This window comes from Chamaea fasciata, unplaced genomic scaffold, assembly GCF_029207755.1.
Source record: "Chamaea fasciata isolate MVZ Bird 193981 ecotype frontalis unplaced genomic scaffold, bChaFas1.0.hap1 SCAF_2, whole genome shotgun sequence".
NCBI lineage: Eukaryota > Metazoa > Chordata > Aves > Passeriformes > Sylviidae > Chamaea > Chamaea fasciata.
The window spans coordinates 103,199,242-103,218,808 of NW_027094087.1; the positions used below are offsets into that span (position 1 = coordinate 103,199,242).

Below are 19,567 nucleotides of genomic sequence, written 5' to 3' on the forward strand. Positions count from 1 at the left end.
GCCGGCGGTCAGGCGGCCGCGCGGGACTCCTCACTTCCTACTCGGGCCAAGATGGCGGGGGACGAGGCGGGAGTGACTCTGGGGCAGCCGCACCTCAGCCGGCAGGATCTCGGCACCTTGGTGAGCGCCGCCCGCGGGGCGCGCAGCGGCGAGATCGGCCTCCCGGGGCTGGCGGGGGCGCCCCGGGAGCGGAGGGGCCGGGCGGGCTGTTGTGGGCGGGTGGGTGGGGAGTGCGGCCCGAGGGGCTCCGAGCCTTCTGCTGGGCCCCAGCGCGGCCGATGCGTTCCGAGGGGCGCAGGAGGCGGTGACGCCTCGGGGAGCCCCGTTCAGCGCGCTGGGGCCGGGGGACGCGGGCCCAGGGCAGAGCGGCGGCTCGGGGAGCAGGTCCTGCCGGTCCCGGGGATGGGTGTGGGGCGCCCGGGCGAGGCGCTTGGCCTCCCGGTGAGTGCGGGGCTCAGCGGGCCCGTGTCCCCTGCAGCCGGCGCGGCTGAAGCTTTTATGGCTCGCTGGTGGGTGCCGTTTTCCTCGTGTGAAGTTTGCCCTGTTCAGTGCTATTAAAGACTCTTCTCTTTCCGAAGTAAAACCATCAACTTGAGCTGTGTTTCTCCAGCAAGTTCGAGGGGGTGGCCAGCCCTGTCTCGGTTGGTTTGCCAAGAACATTTTCTGGACTATTAACAACTACCGAGAAATACCAGTTCTACCTACCACTGCAATTGCCATTGCAACCAGTTGCAGTGGTCTGCTGCTGTGGCAGCCTTGCCTGTTAAATATCTCGCCTGGGCCCCCTCACCACATTTATTTCCTAGTCTAAGTGTATATGTAATGTATATTTCAAATTCAAGGCCATTATAATGTACGGAGTCAAAAATCCTCTTGCTGTGTCCCCGGTGTTAAAACAGGAAGAGCTTATTTATCTTTACAGTTATAATGTTCGATGTTTCTCGGGTTTGAGCACAGGAATTAATTCCCTGGTGTTATGGATAGCGTTTCAGCTATTTCAGATAGTTTCTTTACTTCCTGCCATTGTTGCCCATGGCATTTCCTAGTCGGAAAAGGCACAGATAGAGGCTAGCTGGAAGGTGAGCAGGAATTATCTTTAAGGCCTGTTCTGCCGGCCCTTGAGTGCTTAAGGCTGAGTGAAGCTTCTTGCTGAGCAATAGCCTTATAGCAGTCTTGAGGAGAAAACTCCCTGCGTGCACGATTGTGTGCACCAGGAAGAATTCTCTTGGTGGCAGGAATTGCATCACGCTGAAATCCTGGCGGCCCGGCCACATGGTGCCATCTGCAGGTCACGTTCCCGTCGCTGGGAAGTCATTTTAAGTTCGATGTATGAGAAATAGAAATTTGTGTGTCTTAGGTGTTCAGAACTTGCTCTGTGTTAAAGATGAACATTTTATTCATGTCATACTTGAGAACAGAATGAGTGAGCTCATGTTTTTACACAGATGTGATCATTTTGCACAGAACCTTCATGTAACACTAAACAATATGTGATTTGATGTTTGTATTATTTGTATCTTAAATTTTGTCCTGCAGTGAGGACTCTTCTGGCATCATGAATCTTTGCTTGAACTGAGTGGCTCATCCATATGGATTCAATGCAGAATGGATATTAGCTTTACAGAGGAACATTTCACTGTATTTCAGCACTTGTCCATTATTTGGACAAACAGCTTTAAAGAAACCTAAACAACTCTTTCAAAATTGTTTCTTTATCTCTAGAGGGAGTATTTGTGAGGTCTTTCTTTTGCCAGTGGCTACCAATAAGTTCACACAACAGGCTATTTAGGACAGCAGAATTTTTGTCAGGTACCTAAAGCAGTAATGACAGTATCTGAGATAAAAATAGCCATTAAAAAGAATAAAAAGTCATGGTGCTAATGAAACCTCTGGACCCACTGACTCAAAAGTATTAGTTGTGAATACATATTAGCTGTAATGGAACCTTACACCAATTAAAGAACTGTTTATTGTCAAAGCTTTGTTTTTAAAATATTAGTGCCTTCATCATGTAGACTGTTGAAAATTAATTTACCTGTTGTGTGTAATTTAGGTTCAGGGCTAGGGAAGGGCTTGGGGTGTTTTGTTAGAAGCTTCTTTTGAGGTTTCTTGTTTTGTTTCCTCCCATCTTTAGCACTTTGCAGCCAAGGCTGGTTTACAGCCAAAGTCTTGAATTGTAGCCTGTACTGATTCACAGGCAGGACTTGGTTCACTTTTGGTCATATTTCACATGCTTAAAAGACTGGAATGCACATAATCTAACTGGATTTTGCTGAACAGAGCTATCAGTTCATTTTCAAGTTTCTAAATTTTTAACTTTCTAAACATTTATATACAAGAAGAATAAATTCTAAAATCTCCCTTATACAGGATGTTACCAAGTTGACGCCTCTTTCACCAGAAGTCATCAGCAGACAAGCAACAATTAATATAGGTAAAAACAAACTTATAAAAAGGAGGGGTGCATTAAGGTGATTCTTTTGGCACTTGTGCGGTAGCAGAAGGTGCCTATGTGGTAACTCCCAGGAAATTTGCACAGAAACAGTTACATGGTAGTTTTAGGGTCTTGTCAAGCCCTTTTGGTTTGAAAAGCACTAATTTTACTTCAGGAACACATTTGAATGGTGTGGGGAGCAGTTGCTAAAGCAAAATTTGTTTTCCTTGAAAGAAAACATTGAAATGAGTTTCATTAAAATGCAAAGATCTGTCCATTGGGAGCACAATTTCTGGTCTTGTTCATTTAAACAAAAATGATTACAAATTCCATATGTACTTACATATGTATGTCCATATGGACTTACTGTCTGTGGAGAATTGGGGTAATTGTGTTTTGATTGTAGAGGAACATTGCACAAAATTAAACTGTGGTTTATTGACAAACATTTCATTTAAAACACAGGTACAATTGGGCATGTAGCCCATGGAAAGTCGACAGTAGTCAAAGCTATATCTGGAGTTCATACTGTCAGATTTAAAAATGAACTGGAAAGAAATATCACAATCAAGCTGGGTTATGCTAATGCAAAGGTGAGTCATTGAGTGGTAAATGTAGCAGCTATGCTGCTAATAATTTTCAGGGTGGATGGAACCTTACAGGTCACTAGCTGTTGAGGAATTAAACCTTTTTTCAATTCTAAAAACCCACAGATTTACAAGCTGGATGACCCAAGCTGCTCTCGACCAGAGTGTTACCGCTCCTGTGGAAGTAGCACCCCAGATGAATTCCCTACAGATATTCCTGGCACCAAAGGGAACTTTAAACTAGTCAGGTAACTGCTTTAAATGACTGGAATAAATTGTGTTTTCTCCCCTTTGTATGAAACCAGGATTGAGCTGTGAGCTAAATGTAGTCTGCCAGAACACACATTCTTAGATGGGGCACCCCTGAGCTGTGGTACAGCACATCTGTGACTGCTCTCTTCAGCTACTTACAGGACTTTGAAGTGAAATATTTCTGCTATTAACATAAGTACATTTTAAACCAGCCAGATGGAGAACTAATGTGAACCTCACAAACACATCTTTAAAATCCCTTTTGTAAGGGTGATTGTTAAACTTTTTCTTCCTAAGGGCAGAGTTTTCAAAATTTTTAAAATAAATATATGAAAGCCTGATGCTTAATGAAAGATCAGGTCTCTCAGTAGACGACAAGTGTTCTTTATTTATAGATTTCTGATAAAGTATAGCACAGTCTTTATGCAGTGGTTACATGGTTCTGCATAATGATTGCTCAAATAAGAGTAGTCATGAAGACTGTTGTACAAGACTCTTAGTTTGTGTTTATGATAAAATACATGTGGGGCTGTAACCATGCGTCTTTCCTTTTCCCAGATTCCCAGCAGAGCACTTGTACCTCAGTATGACAGGCAGGCAACCATTGTGAAACAACTGATTAAAAGCTTTGCATTCTTTATCCTACTGGTTATTTTTAGTAGATTGTAGATCTACTGTATTATTGTAGTAGATTCCTAACATCATCAGCAAAGCACCAAATTAGTCCCTTGCTTTCTGGTGGCCTGCCACTAAGAACAAGGATTCTTCACTGGATAGGTTCAGGAAAGAATATAGTGAATCAACTATCTTGGTCTGCACAATGAAATCATAAGGTTGGAAATGTAACATCATGTCTGTAGACAAATCTTTGAAGTGCAGTTATAACCGTGTAATTAAAGATGCATAATTTCCTAAAATTGAAGAATGGGAGATGCCTTTTTAAAAGAGATAAGGGAAATTCTATGTAGTGTGTTGAGGTTTGGGTTAGTGGTGGTGGGTTGGGTTGATTCCGGGCTTTTATCCTGGTGCATTTAACTCTAATCTAATTTACAAGTAAATTAGTAAAATACTAGTTTATTAATTAATAATAAGAAATATTGTTAAAAGGTACATAATGTGGATATGTGGTATTAAATCTTCAAACTCAGGAAAAGTATTCAGTAGCTGTTCAGTAGCATTTGTGTTGTTCTAGAACTTCTGTGAAAATCCTCTTTTAAGGATACTTTAAACTTGTGTGTCTACCTAATCACAGACACAAACCAGTCAGAGGAATTGTTGATAATGGGCTTCTGGGTTTCTCTTTCACCTTCTCCTACCACAGGCATGTCTCTTTTGTGGATTGTCCTGGCCACGATATTTTGATGGCTACCATGCTGAACGGTGCAGCAGTAATGGATGCAGCTTTACTGTTGATAGGTAACAATTGCTACCCAAAAGTAGAGCTCCATTCTGTAGTAAATGAAGCAACTTTATATGGGCTTTAAAATGTCCTAGGATGTGGTGAGCAATTTAAACAAATGAATACTTTTGAGATGTGTTAAAGAAAATAAGGTGCTGCTACAATGGCAAGGTACTCTAACAAGCTGGCTTGTTTTAAACACAGCTATCCATACTCACTCGTCTGGTAGTGGCCCCATTGACAGAAGATAGGTAACATAAAACCTTGTAGTAGTATAGTACTGTAAAATTTTTATCACTTTATGGGATCAGATTAGCTGCATTTCTCTGAAGGTTCAGTTTCCTTTAAATATGCATGTAGTCTTTGCCATACAGCAGAGTTCACAAACAGCAGTACAAACAGTAAACCCAGATAAAAACAGGCCAAATTTAAGTACAGGAGATTTAATGTAACTTTTGTTCTGATTTGCAAGCAACAGAAAGTGAGTGAAACCAATTTTTCTATGTCTGTAGAACATTCTGGTGTTCTGTAGTGATACACAGCAATTACCTTACTTTGATAGGCTATGTCAATAAAGGAAAAAAACAGCTTCAGATATTGTAATTTAAAGTCTGAGATAGATGATGAGCTATCATTTTTTCTCCCTGTTTATCTCTAGAAAGTGTGATAGACCAAACTTCAGGCAAGATTAACCACTGCAATGGCACATCAGCCAACTTTGACTTCTTAGCTGAAGTCTAAACCATACTGATAGCAGCCCTATTCACACACTTCATAGAATTATAACAGAGTTTGGAGATCTTGGTATTTTTATGACTTTACTGATAAGTAAATGTTAAGATACTCCTTGAAAGGTAATTTGTCTGTTATGCTACAGTAAACACTGAGATAACTGAAGAGCTAAAGGATGGAGTAAACCAAATTAGCTGTTGGTGTCTTTGGATATTTTAGGTGGGTGTTTCTAGTGGGAGCAGGTAGAGTGGGGGAACCTCTGTGGCAGCCTCTTCCGTGTCCTGCATTGTGTGGAGGCTGCAGCCAGCAGCTCTAGGGGAGCATAACTGCTTATTGACTTGGCTGCTTCACGTGTAGATTACTGAGAGACAGCTGTTTTGTTGGGTTTTTTTTAAACATACTGGTAGTAGATACCCTAACTGTAGGAATTTTGTCTATCTTTATAGTTTCTATATTCCAGTCACTTCTCTTCTTTCAGCTGGTAATGAGTCATGCCCTCAACCTCAGACTTCAGAACATCTAGCTGCTATAGAAATCATGAAACTGAAGCACATTTTGATTCTACAGAATAAGATTGACTTGGTGAAAGAGAGCCAGGCTAAAGAACAGTATGAACAGATTCTTGCATTTGTACAAGGTAAGTTTTCAAGAGCAGAAATCCAGTTAGTGGTGGAAATTCGGTGTTGAGACATGGACATAGTGGCTTTCTGTGTGTTCATAGAGAAGCTTCTCTTAGGCAGTGCTGGTGTACAGGGTCTGTTAATGTGAAAATTAGACCCTGGGAGTTGTGCTTCTTCCTTGTTTCAGCCTGCTTGCATACCATAGTGTTATGGCTTTGGGTCAGAGCTCTAGATGTAAAACTAACATCAATGGCTCTTATGTAGTAGCTTTCAGTGGATTTGTGATTCCTTCCTGAAGTGCTTCTTCGGTCGGGATTTCACTGTGCTTTGACTGCAGTGCAGGAGAGAAGGAGGCTGTACTATTTAGGGACACCTTATAGGTTTAAATATATTAATTTTTTTAATCTGATGACAAAAGACTGCTCTTTCATCTGTCTGTGTAAATCCAGTTTGGGCAGTGTTATCCTACTCCGTAAAGGTCTGCTCCTCTTTGTAGTGCTTCGAGTTTTATCTTTCCCAGGAGCTTCCACTGTTTTCCCTGTTTTTCTGCAGTTGGTGGGGTATGTGACAAGCTGCAGAGCTAGATTGTCACCATCAGAAGTTGCCAATGGGTCTTTTTTTTTTTTTTTAATTCATAATTGTTGCCTGGCAGAAGCTGTTCAAAACTCTGTCAGAGTGGCTTGATGTGTACGTTTGGAGTTTGAAAACTGGAGTTATCACAAGAAAGATAGACATAATTAAAATGAATGATGTCTAACAAACCTGGATTACTAAATGCATTCTTCTGTAAAATTAGGATTTTTCTAAAATATGTATTTGTATTGCAAAGTTTGAAAAGCATAAATCATTAAATAAACAGGAAATTTAGTTTGCCATAATGAAATCTGACTGTAAAATTAACACTGCTGTATCCAATACTGAGGTACTGATCTCTCTTAGGAGGTCTTAAAAATATTTCTGATCACAGTGTAGGAAGTGAATTCTCCCTTAGAGTGGAAGATTATCTTGCACACTTTCAGAGTGCCTCAAAAAGTAGGTGTGGGCTAAAATGTTGAAGGGAAGGATGGATGCTCTGATGTTGCTTTGGGAAATATACACAGAAGGTACCACAAAATTATTCCGTGTTTTTAATAAGGACAGAATGCTTGGTCATATTGAGGTTTAATATTGATCCTGGCTTTGTTTCAGGTACAGTTGCAGAAGGAGCTCCAATAATTCCAATCTCAGCACAGCTGAAGTACAACATTGAGGTGGTTTGTGAGTACATAGTGAAGAAAATCCCGGTCCCTTTGCGAGACTTCACATCTGAGCCAAGGCTCATTGGTAGGTGAATGCTTAGGCCTGGGGGCTGTGGCCAAACATGATCTGAACGTGTCTACACTTAGAATAGCACATGCTGAGTGCCCTAAACAGAGGTGGGCTTAAAAGGATATTCAGGACACTCTTATTTTAAAACTTGAATGAGTTCTGAGAGCTGTGTTGTTTGTTCACTGTTAATTGCTGTTGGTTTTGTGTATATTCTGTGCATATGACAGCACTAAAATGCAATAAAAGTGAGAAATTCGTCTGTATCTTAAAAACATCCCTGTAGTTGCTATGAATTTAGTTTTGATTTAACAAAATTTTAGCCAACTGATGAATTTGATAGTTAAGTCATTTCCATGAAAATACTTTTGGTAGCTTGGTTAAATCTTTTGTGTTAGTCTCCTGATTCCTGGTTATAACTGTCAAGGTTTCGGTTCTTGTCCAGCATACTATGAAATGCAGTTCCTACCAGGAATTCATTTGCTTGCCTCTTTTTTCAAAGAATCCAAAGGAGTCCTACATTGTATAAATGCATTAAAATTGGCCACATTACATCAAGGTTACCGTGTTCAACTATGAGTACATTAAAACAAAGTTCTGGGATTCACAATTAACATTGTGAATATTAAAGGGATTTTGTAAAATGGTTGATCACTGCTTTCTTTTTCAGATCTTCAACTTTCTGCTATGCAGAAGTCTTATGAAACATTTATGTATATGAGCAGTTTAAATGGTTTTGAGAATAAAATTAATTGCATAAAAATTTGGAATGAAATATTGATCTGATTTTGTAATATTTATAAATATGTGTATCCTTTCATAAGAACAGAGAAGCAAAGTTGCTAAAAAAAAGACATTATTTAAAAATCTGATAGTAAATATAAACCTGGTTACGATCTCTTCTTTTCAGTAATTAGATCTTTTGATGTCAACAAGCCTGGCTGTGAAGTTGATGACCTTAAGGGAGGTGTTGCTGGTGGCAGTATTCTAAAGGGTGTTTTAAAGGTAACTCTTTCTCTTTCTTGGCTGAAATTTGTTAGGACAATGAATAGAGTTTTTCCATGCTTGCTACAAAATGTATATATATAGTTGATTTTTTAAAAAATTTGAATACAGTCACATGGGACTTATCCTTTCTGTCTGTTCTTCATTTTCACTTTACAGTTTTAAAATACTAGAACAAGAAGCACTGGTTTTAATTTTTTAAATATATTATTGTAGTCTTAACTTTTGCTAGTAATAATAACAACAGATTTCATCCCTTACAAAAATGGATGGAGTTATTTTTTTCCTGTCCTACCACTTCCACTTGCTGAATTACTGTGGGGAATAGGAGAACAAAAGAACTTTAAAGCTCCTTGGAAGTGTGTATGGGTTCTCACAGGTCCCACTTCCCAATTTAAGTGTTCTGTATATTTTTTTTTTATTTTGCTTGCTTACCAGCAATAGACAGAAATTCTAAGCGATTGCTTTGCTAGGCTGGAGAGGAAGCTATGTCTTTGAACGTTGATACAGCTTGTACTTTCTCTGGTTTGCAGTGTATTGATGTTGATCAGTTACACTGATTGAATTAACTCAATTTTTCTCAGTGCTGAAATATTTCTAAATGAAATACAGGGTTTAAAAATTAAACTGAAATTTAATTGTTGGAATTATTGCTGAAAAGGATCCTTTACTAAAGCAGTTTTACAAATTGTATTGAAAAGAAAATCAGTTGTTACCTTTGCTGTAAGTATTGTTCCATTTGCAGCAAACGGTGCAGCAGAAATCCTGCAAGTTCTACAGTAGCCTAGAACCAAGGACTTGTATAAAAAGTAGATCTTGGGATATGTAAGTCTTATCTATGACTAGTCAGCTTTGTGTTCCTGTGAAATAACCCGTTAAACACTTCGTCGCTTCTGTCATTAGGTGGGCCAGGAAATCGAGGTGCGGCCTGGTATTGTGTCCAAGGACAGTGAAGGCAAACTCATGTGCAAGCCAATCTTCTCCAAAATTGTGTCTCTCTTTGCTGAACACAATGATCTACAGTATGCTGCTCCAGGAGGCCTTATAGGTAAGAATATTCTCTTATGAAAAGTTTAATTTCTTCATGCTTATTGAAAACACTTGGTTTCATTCAACAATGAATGTCAGTGTAATTAACAAAAATAGCATGAGCAATTTTAGATAATTCATGTATGTAGAGAGAGAGGGGGTTGGTAGTGAAAAATGGATATTTAAGATTAAATAAGTTTTGTGAATGTCACTGGCCAATGCAGATCAGCTTGCACTGTTAAGTGTACCAGTTTTAACAGCAGAATATTTCTTCATCTGTTTAGACAGAGCTCAAAGTCTTGCTGACATTCTGAAAGTGCAGGTAATAGGGAATTCCCATACATCCTGTGTGTTTTTAGATCATCTTCAAATATTTTAGCACATAAAAATGGCATCTGCCTTCCCGTTACTCCTTCTGACTCCCCTTGTTGTGTTGTAGGTGTTGGCACTAAGATTGATCCCACTCTGTGCCGGGCTGACCGCATGGTGGGCCAGGTTCTTGGTGCAGTTGGGGCACTGCCAGAAATCTTCACAGAGCTGGAAATCTCCTACTTCCTGCTGAGACGGCTCCTGGGTGTGCGCACGGAAGGAGACAAGAAAGCTGCAAAGGTCTGTGCCCCTTCTTTTGTTTTTCCTGATTTTGCTTCCTGTGCTAATTTTCATTAATGAATAATTTCTTTGATGGTATGTAGAAATTTTATCTCAGTGTTGATATAAGCTTGTCTCAAAACTTACCTGCTTGTTTAATACTGTAGAATGGTTTTCAGAGGAGTAGAAATTCATGTTAGTAGTTTAAAGTAGCATGAAGTATTTATGTGTCATGTTAGGTATTTTTCTAAACATGCTGGTAGTTGTTTTCTTTTGCTATCATCCTATTCATTTGTGCAATAATTAGTTTTACAGTGGTACTGGTCTACCTCCTACTGACATGCTTTTTGTAGGTTTTTTTCACTGAAGAATTTTTTAAACTCTGAAGTATTTTTGAAATACTCTGATTGAAAAAAAACTGAACTTGAGGCCCAGCACAAACTTGTGTAACATGATCTGTTTTACATGAATCTACTAAAAGATCATAATTCCCCTGTTAGCATTTAAATCTATAGACTGCTTCATGCAACAGTGAGCAAAATGCTTCAGTGCTCTCTTATCCTGTGAAATATTTTATTTTTGCCTTTTTTTTAATTGTAGGTATAATGGAAATGAGAATACACCATCCTTGTAAATAATCTGTATAACATCAGAGTTTGTAACAATATCTCTGACTGTTTGTGGTTTTAATATATTATATGAAATCATCAGTATAGTTTATAGAAAATGTAGGTAAATCCCAAGAAAGTTCATCATACCAAGAACCTCAGAACTACATGTACAACATCTTTATGTATTTGTGCTTTTGCATATAAAACTTTTATCTGCTGACACTGCTGCCCATAGTTTGTGTGTGTATATTTTTAGTATTTCTCAGCTGTATCTTTTTTTGTGGCAAGAAGGTAACAGCAGATACTTGGTACTGTCTGTGCTATTTGTTTTTTAGTACTAAAACTTATATTTCAGAGTTCTGTATGTCTGTCTTCAGGTGCAAAAATTATCGAAGAATGAAGTTCTAATGGTAAACATAGGATCCTTGTCTACTGGAGGGAGAGTCAGTGCTGTCAAGGCTGATCTGGGGAAGATTGTGCTAACTAACCCTGTGTGCACAGAAGTGGGAGAAAAAATTGCTCTGAGTCGAAGAGTTGAGAAACACTGGCGGTAAGTTGGTGCCAAGTTGGTAGAGTACCTGGTTGCTACATTGTTAACAAAAAAATACTTGGATTGGATTTTGTACTAGAATAGGTTAGTGTATGTCTGCTTTAAAAATTCTTCTGGATTCTCCTGACACATTGGCACCATAGTTGTGGAATGCTTCATTTCATTGCTATCCCTTTTTTAAACAAACACTATGAGCAGGAGGGTACCTATTAGTTAACAGACAAGGAAACACCTGAGGTTCCTGTTTGTTGCCCAAACTGCCAAGCTGTAAATTGAGCTCTGTAGGGAATCTTGGCAGAGGGGTTGGGAAATTCTCATAATGTTAAGCCAAATATCCATCTTTATGCACGCCTCAGTGGTTTTTTACCTGTGGAACTGCATGCGATTTCTAGTGCAACCTGGAAGTAACAGGAGGGCAATAGAGAAGGGATATTTGAGTGTTTTATGTACTACAAGCACAGAGGAAAGAATAGAGCCTCAACTGGATTGACCCATTCAAATTACAAATACAAAATGTCTGACTGCACAGAAGCATCTGGAGGCTGAAAATAATGAACAGAATTGGGTGGTGATTCATTTTATCACAGTGCTAGACTCTCTTTAGCTGATTACACATACTGTACCTGTCACGTGTTTCATAAGACTGGATTGATAAGAACATAAGAGTATTTAGATTTGTTAGCTCTGCAGAGCCCTTGTAGTATGAGAGAGTGCAGCCATTTTTACAAGAATTCTGTACTGTATGGAAGGGAACCAAGCTTTAAATATCCATGGATGCATGTTTCTTTTTCAGATGACAAGGAAATGTAGACAGAAATTTAGTGCTTGCTGTCTCAGAGCAAGATGACAGATTAGGGAAGAGATTATTCTCTGAAAAAAAACCCAAGGCAAAAGATAACATGTCTTGAACAGGAGGAAAAAAAAAAAGGCAGGACCCGAATTAGGTCAGGTAAAGCAGAAGGAAGAGAAGAAACTATATTAGAAATTATGCTTTTTTTTTTTTTTTTCTTTTTTTAAGCTGTAGACTGATAGCCTGTGCAAATTGTAATGTGTCTTTTGTTGCTTCTGTAGATTCCTTCCCAGTTAAAAAACTTGACCAAATTTTGCCCAAAAGCCCACCTGTCTCTGGATTATGAGGTGGGCAAATAGTGGCAGCCTGCTGTAAAGATAGTTATTGACAAGTTGATTTCCTATGCTGTATTAAAAAGATAAAGACAATGTAAGGAAACTGAAAGTTGAGAAAAGGGAAAGGCAATCTGGGAAAACCAGCATAATAAAGTCTAATTGTAGTAATGATAATACACAGTTGGTACTGTGAAAAGGAACTTGCAGCCTGAGATAATGGAGTACTGAAAATACAGAAGAAAGTTCATAAAGCAAGACTACAAAGAGGTATGAAATAAAAAGGAAATAAACAGAGGCATTGAGAGAGGTAAAACAGCAAATGGGATACATCAGTGATTCTAAGGATCAGTGAATTCAAAGATGGTCAAGTTATGACCAGTGAGTAGGGTACTAAAAAGTTGGAAGTGCTGCTCTGATAAACTTCAGTTCCTTTTGTGGTGTCCCAAGACAGGCTCTACTGCTTAGCAAGGTAAATTGAGATGCACGTGTGGTTTCTCACCAGAAACTGGAAAGGTTTTGAACACAGTCTTACTAATAATATGAAATACCTGCTGACTGTGGAGATGAATGTATTCTGAATTTCTTATTACAAGCATATTTTTCTGAGGCAATAGTGGCCTATAAAAAAGACCTTCATTTTCCTGAATATAAATAGCAGCACTTACCCAGTTCATTGAGAGTTACAATTACTGTTCATTGAGAGTTACAGCTGTTTGTAATCTTACTGAACTTTCATTTCTCTTTGAAAGTAATGCAACACTTCAGACCCAGGGGAAAGAGATCAAGCTGTGCATAGATTTACCATCCAACAGTACAACATAAGTTACAGTATTTTCAGGTTTTCAGCTTCTGTCCAGGAATACACCCTTAGGTGGTTATAGATGTCCTCTGTCCTTCGCCCTTTTCTGTTCAGTGTTTCCACTAAGCAGGTTTAGTTCTTGTAGGATGTCTTGGGTGGGAGACAAGTGTAGAAAATTCAGAATGTAAGAACTGAAGGCATAGGGAGGACAGAAGAATGTTGACTTATACAGGATATTTCTGACTACTATTAAAAGTAATAAAACTTTTTTTTTTTTTTTTTGCAGTTTAATTGGTTGGGGTCAGATCAGAAGAGGAGTGACAATCAAGCCAACTGTTGATGATGACTGAAGAACAAAAGAGTGCTTCATTTTTAAAGATGAAGTGCCTATTTCTATTTTGGAGGGGGTGTATTTTCACAGTGGAATTGGAAGCTGTGCAAACAGTATCTTCGAGTTGTATGGCTGTCCTCGTGTGTTTTATTGAATTTTACCCTCTTACTAAAATACTAGTCACTATCACCATTAAAAGTGTAAAAGAATTGGCATAGAAGTGGGTTTCATTATCCACATTTTAGTAGAAATTAATTGTACATGTCTCATGGCATGTCTAATTTATGTTACTTTGTTTCAGACATATCTGTTTAATATCAGTCAAACCAGCCCCAGTGTAACACACAAACCATAAATCTGGTATTGAAATAAAATATTGCTTATTTTCATTAATTCATACAGTTTCTCTGAGTAACAAAAGACTGCAGTGATTGTTCAAGTACAAGAATTAAAAGCAAGCAACCAAACTCTTCTTGGAAGACTAGTACCTTTTCTGCACAATTTGTTTTGTTTAGACAACTGTTACCAACAAAAAACTTTATTCCTTTGTTTCTCTGGTTCTGATTTTAGGATTCTAAAGTATTACACTTTGTAATTAGGATGGCAATATTGACTGACTTGAATTTGTCATTTCTGATATTACTACATGCTTTCTTAAATCCCCAAAGAAAAACCACAAGTAAACTGGATCTGAACTGGCAGTACTGATTTTTGCCTGTTTTAGTATGTATTTATGAAAAGAATGTGATTAGTTGGAATGTAACTTTGTCATCATGGAACTCTGTGGGGGTGACCTGGGAGTTCTTTATATACTAGGAGTAAACTACTTCAAAATTATGTTGAGTAAATATAAAATACTGGGAAGAGGCTGTAGAAAGGAATGATTTGGGGTGGGGGCAGTGTAGTAGTGGTGGAATTGTGAATAGGATGAGGAAAAATGGTGTAAAACCAGTTTTGTTTAGCTAGTCTGAATCACGTGCCTCAGGATAAAACATAATGTAATAAACTTACTGTAGGGTGCTAATACTTTAATCCATTTAGATTTCACTTCTTCATTTTTACTAATATACATAGTTCTAGCTGGTTTATGTACTGTTTAGCAAGTCGTGCTACTTAATATATTTTGGTACAAAGTACTGTGTGTTTTCAAAGCTTGGTTTTGGTTTTGTTCAATGTCTTCAAGGGCTTTCTAAAGGTAAATAGGATTTCACTCATCAAATTGGACTTTGATGAAACAGCTTGCATTTTGTTCCTGATTTTGCACTGTATTGTGTTCCCTTATTCTGTCTGCATTCCTGTACTCAGTTTTTCCATTTGTAAAGTACTACCTCACATGGTGTTGAGAGTAAATACATTAATTTTTGAATAGTGCATTTCCATTTTAAAAGCAAGAGTCAGCTGTAGTTCTCTGACTCTCCAGGTACTTGACCAATCTACAATCTTAAATGTGTCTGTTTCAAGGATTGCATCTTCCATGCTTTGGCCCCTCCTTTCTGTAACTGAATTCTAGGAACTTGGATAAACTTAAGCCTTACCTAGTCTGGTGGCATGAGGGTGAGCATGAAAGAGAATCAAAGCCACAGCAGAGACCTTGGATGGCAACAGCTCCAAGGTGAAATTTAGTGCAAGGGTCCTTTCTCAGTGCACTGCACCTGTGGGTCTGATGAAACACATGTGGAAAAGCTTCTGAGAAACTGGTTAAGCACCCACAGACATTTTTAAACATTCAGATGTTTTCGAGATTGTGTGTGTCTCGATCTGTAATTTAAAGAACACCAGTGCCATAATCTTGCCAAAGTTGTGCATCGACCTGCTTTCCCAGTGGCTTTTCCAGGCAGGGGGAGGCTTTCTCAAGGATCACTTCTTTCTACACTGTGCTGTATATCCTGTCAGACCAGGATGAGGGCCTGGGGGGTAGATCACACACAGGGTTCTTTTTCTGCCACCAAAATGTTAAATTTCATCTAATGAAAAGCTTTGACTGCTGACATGAGTGATGAGCAATAGGATTTTGAGACTGCTGGATACGTGGAATATGTCTCTGCAGCATTGGAGAGCCACATGTGAACAGTGTAAGTACAAATGCACCGTGTGCTGATCTGTGTACCACCCCCTCCTCAGTCACTGAACTGTCATGCTGAGATGTTGAGTGACAAGAGAAAGCAATATCATGTACAGCTAAGGAAGTTGAAAATTTTGATTTTCTTGGCCAGGATGAAAATAGTGACAGATGCATTGTGAGCTTTCTCACTTTATCAAGGATTTGCTTCAGAGTGATTTTGGTTTTTTACCCTTTTTAGGTCATATTTAGATACCTGAACAGAGGTGTGCATTTGCATTTCAAATGAGTTGGGTACATGTAGATATCTTGTGGAATCGTACAAAGTTGAAGTGTTGTGTCAGTTATTTCTGAGCCATTTCCACCCAAATACCAGATTTTGTTCTGAAAGGGTGAAGAAAAGAACTTTCAGTTAACACCTTAGCTGATTTGTTCCTAGTATACACGAATTCCCAAACCATTTTAAAAGTATGTTTTTGTTGCATTCGTTTTGTAGTACTTTAAAAAGTGCTTCCTTCTAGCTCACTGCTGCAGAAAGGGTTCCTGTTCCTTTTGCATGCTGAGTCATGTGGATGAGCCTCCAGACTGCCCACAGGAAAGGTGTAAACTTCTGTCCCGGCCCCGTTTCCCATCACTGCTTCTGCCAGTGTAAAGTCCCAGCTCCGCCGCCCCTGCCGTTCTGGGTCACTTCTTGCTGCCAGGCTGGGGTTAAACATTGATCAAGTTTCAAACCTGCCCTCCCTTCACCACCCGCAGCCCCGACTGCCGTTCCCAGCTCCCGCCCCCTCCCGGCCGTGGCACGGCCCATGGACCTCCACCACGTCCAGTTGCCTTTCCCTGACCACCTGACCTGTGGACACCACTCCTTATTCATCAGTTCTTCCACTGACGCAATTCTTTTGGCACAGTTTGGCTTAATGGCTGATCTTCACTCATCATAGTGTTAAAATTACTAAAGTGCTCTGGCTTCGTCTTGCTGCTTTTGTTTCTGTAAAGCTCATCGAATGTTCCACACATCTCCAGTCCATCCCAGTGGTGTAGAAAAGTGCATGTTGCATACTTTTCCAGACTAAAAACCCAGCTAGAATAACCATTTTTACTGAAATTTTGGTTTATGGTGAATAACACAGCAGCTGTAACAGTCAAAAACTGTAAGTGATACAAGTATGTAAATAAATTCTTTCTCACCCTGAAAGGATTAAAAACCAAACTAACAAGTCTCCTAACATGGGCACTATATATGCAATGAAGAAAGAACAAATTAGCAAGAGAATTTTGTTACCAAGGAACAGACATTTCGTGCAAGGAAATACCTCAAATATTTAAATAAATACATATTCCTTAATGTCTTTTATAAAACAAGGAACTAGAACACTGTGCTCAAACAAAGATTAATACTGTTGAAATATTTTAGTTGAAGTAATGCTAATATACATAATATTGTGTTGAGGAAGGCTTCATTAAGAAATTGCAGACTATGCATTTCTAAAACACAAACTTCTCAGTTTAAGCAGTTTCTTTGCAAAGTCTAGTATACTTTTTTTAATATTTCAGTATAGTTGGGGGGGGGGAAATCAAGATTCACTTAATTAAGTCTCATGTTACACAATCCTAAGGATTCAAATGAATCACAGCACCAGCTCTCCTTTTTAGCCTCTGTGTGGGCATTTGTAAAGAACTCCAACATACTAGACTGGATTCATTATGTTATTTAAAAAGCCCCTTCCCCTGCCAAACATTACTCTATGTTCAGTTATTTTCGTTTATTTGGTGTTCAATGAAGACCTGAAAAGTGTTTTCTCCTACAAATGCGCCTCGGGGTTCTCTGAACTCATTTCTCTTCCTGGTTTTGCTTAATCATCTATTTGATTAGGTAATCTATTATGTATCTCAAAATACTTCATTTGCAACATCATCCTAACTACCACACAACAGAGTTAAGTCTCAGCTTTTGCAAGTTTTCATTAAAACAGCTTTTTTAACCTGGTGACTAGCACTGGGCATACAGAAATAGAATAATTTTTTGTACTTTTTCTTGGCTACAGCCAAAATGCTGTTGATAACAAAATTTAGCAACAAATATTTTTATTTCTTTAAATTGTTCCCCATTTATTGTGTTGGCAGGAATTGTATACAGCTTAATCCTTTAAAAATCTAAGATGGAGTCATACTTCACACCAGAAAGAGGTATGGGGGTGTAATTAGTCTTTCCACAGCAATCACAATCATTCACATATTCTCCATATGGTTTTGGCTTCTTGCCTCCTGCCTCATTGTCTGTTAGCACACGTTGAATACACCGAGCCAGCAAACACGGGTACAGCCCTGTAAAACCATGCACTTGTGTGCTTCAGGCACACCAATTGTCCTGTGAACACTGCTGGGACCACTGTTCACTTGCAGGTGAGCTTGCACTTTAAGTGTTTTGGAAACTGCGATCTTGAATTACTCCCATTTTTCTGAAAGCTAAATTCCTCCTTTAAATTCCTTGCTACTTCGCACTGTTGCTGTTCTACCAAGCCGTGTGTTCATGCTGGGAATTTATTTTTGCAGTTAAAACCTGACATTTTGTCTTTGAAAGCATTTTGAGCCTTATGGGAAGGTGTCTGTTTTGACACATCACAGGAAAGTGGACTCGGTACATTCCAGAGCAACCTCGCTGCTTTATGGACTGGGGAAAGCTGCTCCAGGTAGAAGCTGATCACCAGTTCCCATCCATTCAAAGGGAGTACAGTCTATGTCGCTGCAGAAGAGTTTTGCTGGAAGGAGACCAAATAACACAGCTTTGAACTCACAAACACTAAAAATCAGTGTTGTCCCATTAAAGCTCCCCAAAAGGTTGGTCCCTCAGTGTAATGGTTTGGTTTGTAATGTCCTGTTCTCTGGTTAAACGATTTCCTAGAGAAACAGGGAGGGGCTGTTTCTATTTCAAAGCACAGGGTTTATACAGTCACCAAAGCAGATAACCCTCGAAGCCATCTACAAGCCTATCAGTCGAGAAAAAGAACTCTTTACACTTAGAATCTTCTCTACCCTTTCTTTTTCAAGATCCATCCCTGCTGACTTCTAACAATGTATCAGGTTGAACATTTACCAGTCCTTTAGCTTTGTTACATGGACTCACCAACAACTCTAGGCTGCATCTTTGATTCTTGGGCAAATAAGGTAACTGAAATGTGAGCTTACAGAATTATGGAGGAAATCATGGAATTTTTTTATGTCCTAACCAATGAGAGTTCAAGCTAAGAGATGTTATTTGAAATTGTAGAATAAATAATTAACGATCCTACCTAATTAAAAATTCCTCTAAGCTTGCACAGCACTTGATCAGGAAGCACTAGAAATAAAATTGCCTGTGAAAGCCTTCCTTTAACAACTAAATACAACTAATTATTAAGAAGTTTATTGAATATTTGAAAACCAAGACATGTCAGAGATTTTAATGCAGACAAATAACTTACCAGTTCTCCACAGGATGCAAGGGACTCCTGCTCAACACAAGGAGCACCCTGCTGTTTAAATGTAAGATCTGTATTCAACTATTTTTATTTAGCTTTTCAATTAAAGAAAGAAACAACAACAACAAAAAAAACAAACCCAAACTCTTCTCTTGCTTTTCCCATTTCTTCTTTTCTTTCCTTTTGTTTTATCTTTCCTTTTTTTTTCTTTTTTTCTTCTTCTTTCTTCATTTTCTTTCCTACTCTTCTTTTCCTTTCTTTTTTCTTTTTTTTTTTTTACTTTTTACTTTTTCTTCTTTCTTTCTTTTTCTTCTTTTCCTTTCTTTTTTTCTTTCTTTTCTCTCTTTCTTCTTTTTCTTTCCTTTTCTTTTCTCTCTTTCCTCTTTTTTTTCCCTTCTTTTCTCTACAAGGGCAAATAATCTACATTTTGATTGAGGCAGCTGAAAAAACTGTGTCTGGAGTCTTCACAAAAAATTCAGTTTGAGGCCAACACCCCTTAGGGAAAATTTCAGACTTGTGAAAGCTGGCAAAGTTTTACGAGCAACTGAAAACCTGTACAATGCAAAATGTCAGACAACTTCAAAGTAAGTGACACTATGCTGCACATTGCTGGTATTTTAAAGTAGAGAGTTTATCTGAGATATATGCAGCTGTAGAGATTTCATACTGGCCTTACAACATTT

General features: G+C 38.7%; 1 protein-coding gene across 1 annotated transcript; it reads left to right on the forward strand.

The window, feature by feature from the left end:
* Window positions 1-14: 14 nt before the first annotated feature.
* On the forward strand, window positions 15-13,760 carry EIF2S3 (eukaryotic translation initiation factor 2 subunit gamma). Its single transcript, XM_066176958.1, has 12 exons — window positions 15-120; window positions 2,371-2,434; window positions 2,900-3,027; window positions 3,148-3,269; window positions 4,595-4,689; window positions 5,883-6,041; window positions 7,213-7,347; window positions 8,240-8,334; window positions 9,238-9,382; window positions 9,803-9,972; window positions 10,940-11,112; window positions 13,323-13,760. Exons 1-12 carry the CDS (start codon window positions 52-54, stop codon window positions 13,384-13,386), a joined length of 1,419 nt encoding a protein of 472 aa, XP_066033055.1. The 5' UTR covers window positions 15-51; the 3' UTR covers window positions 13,387-13,760.
* Window positions 13,761-19,567: the final 5,807 nt, after the last annotated feature.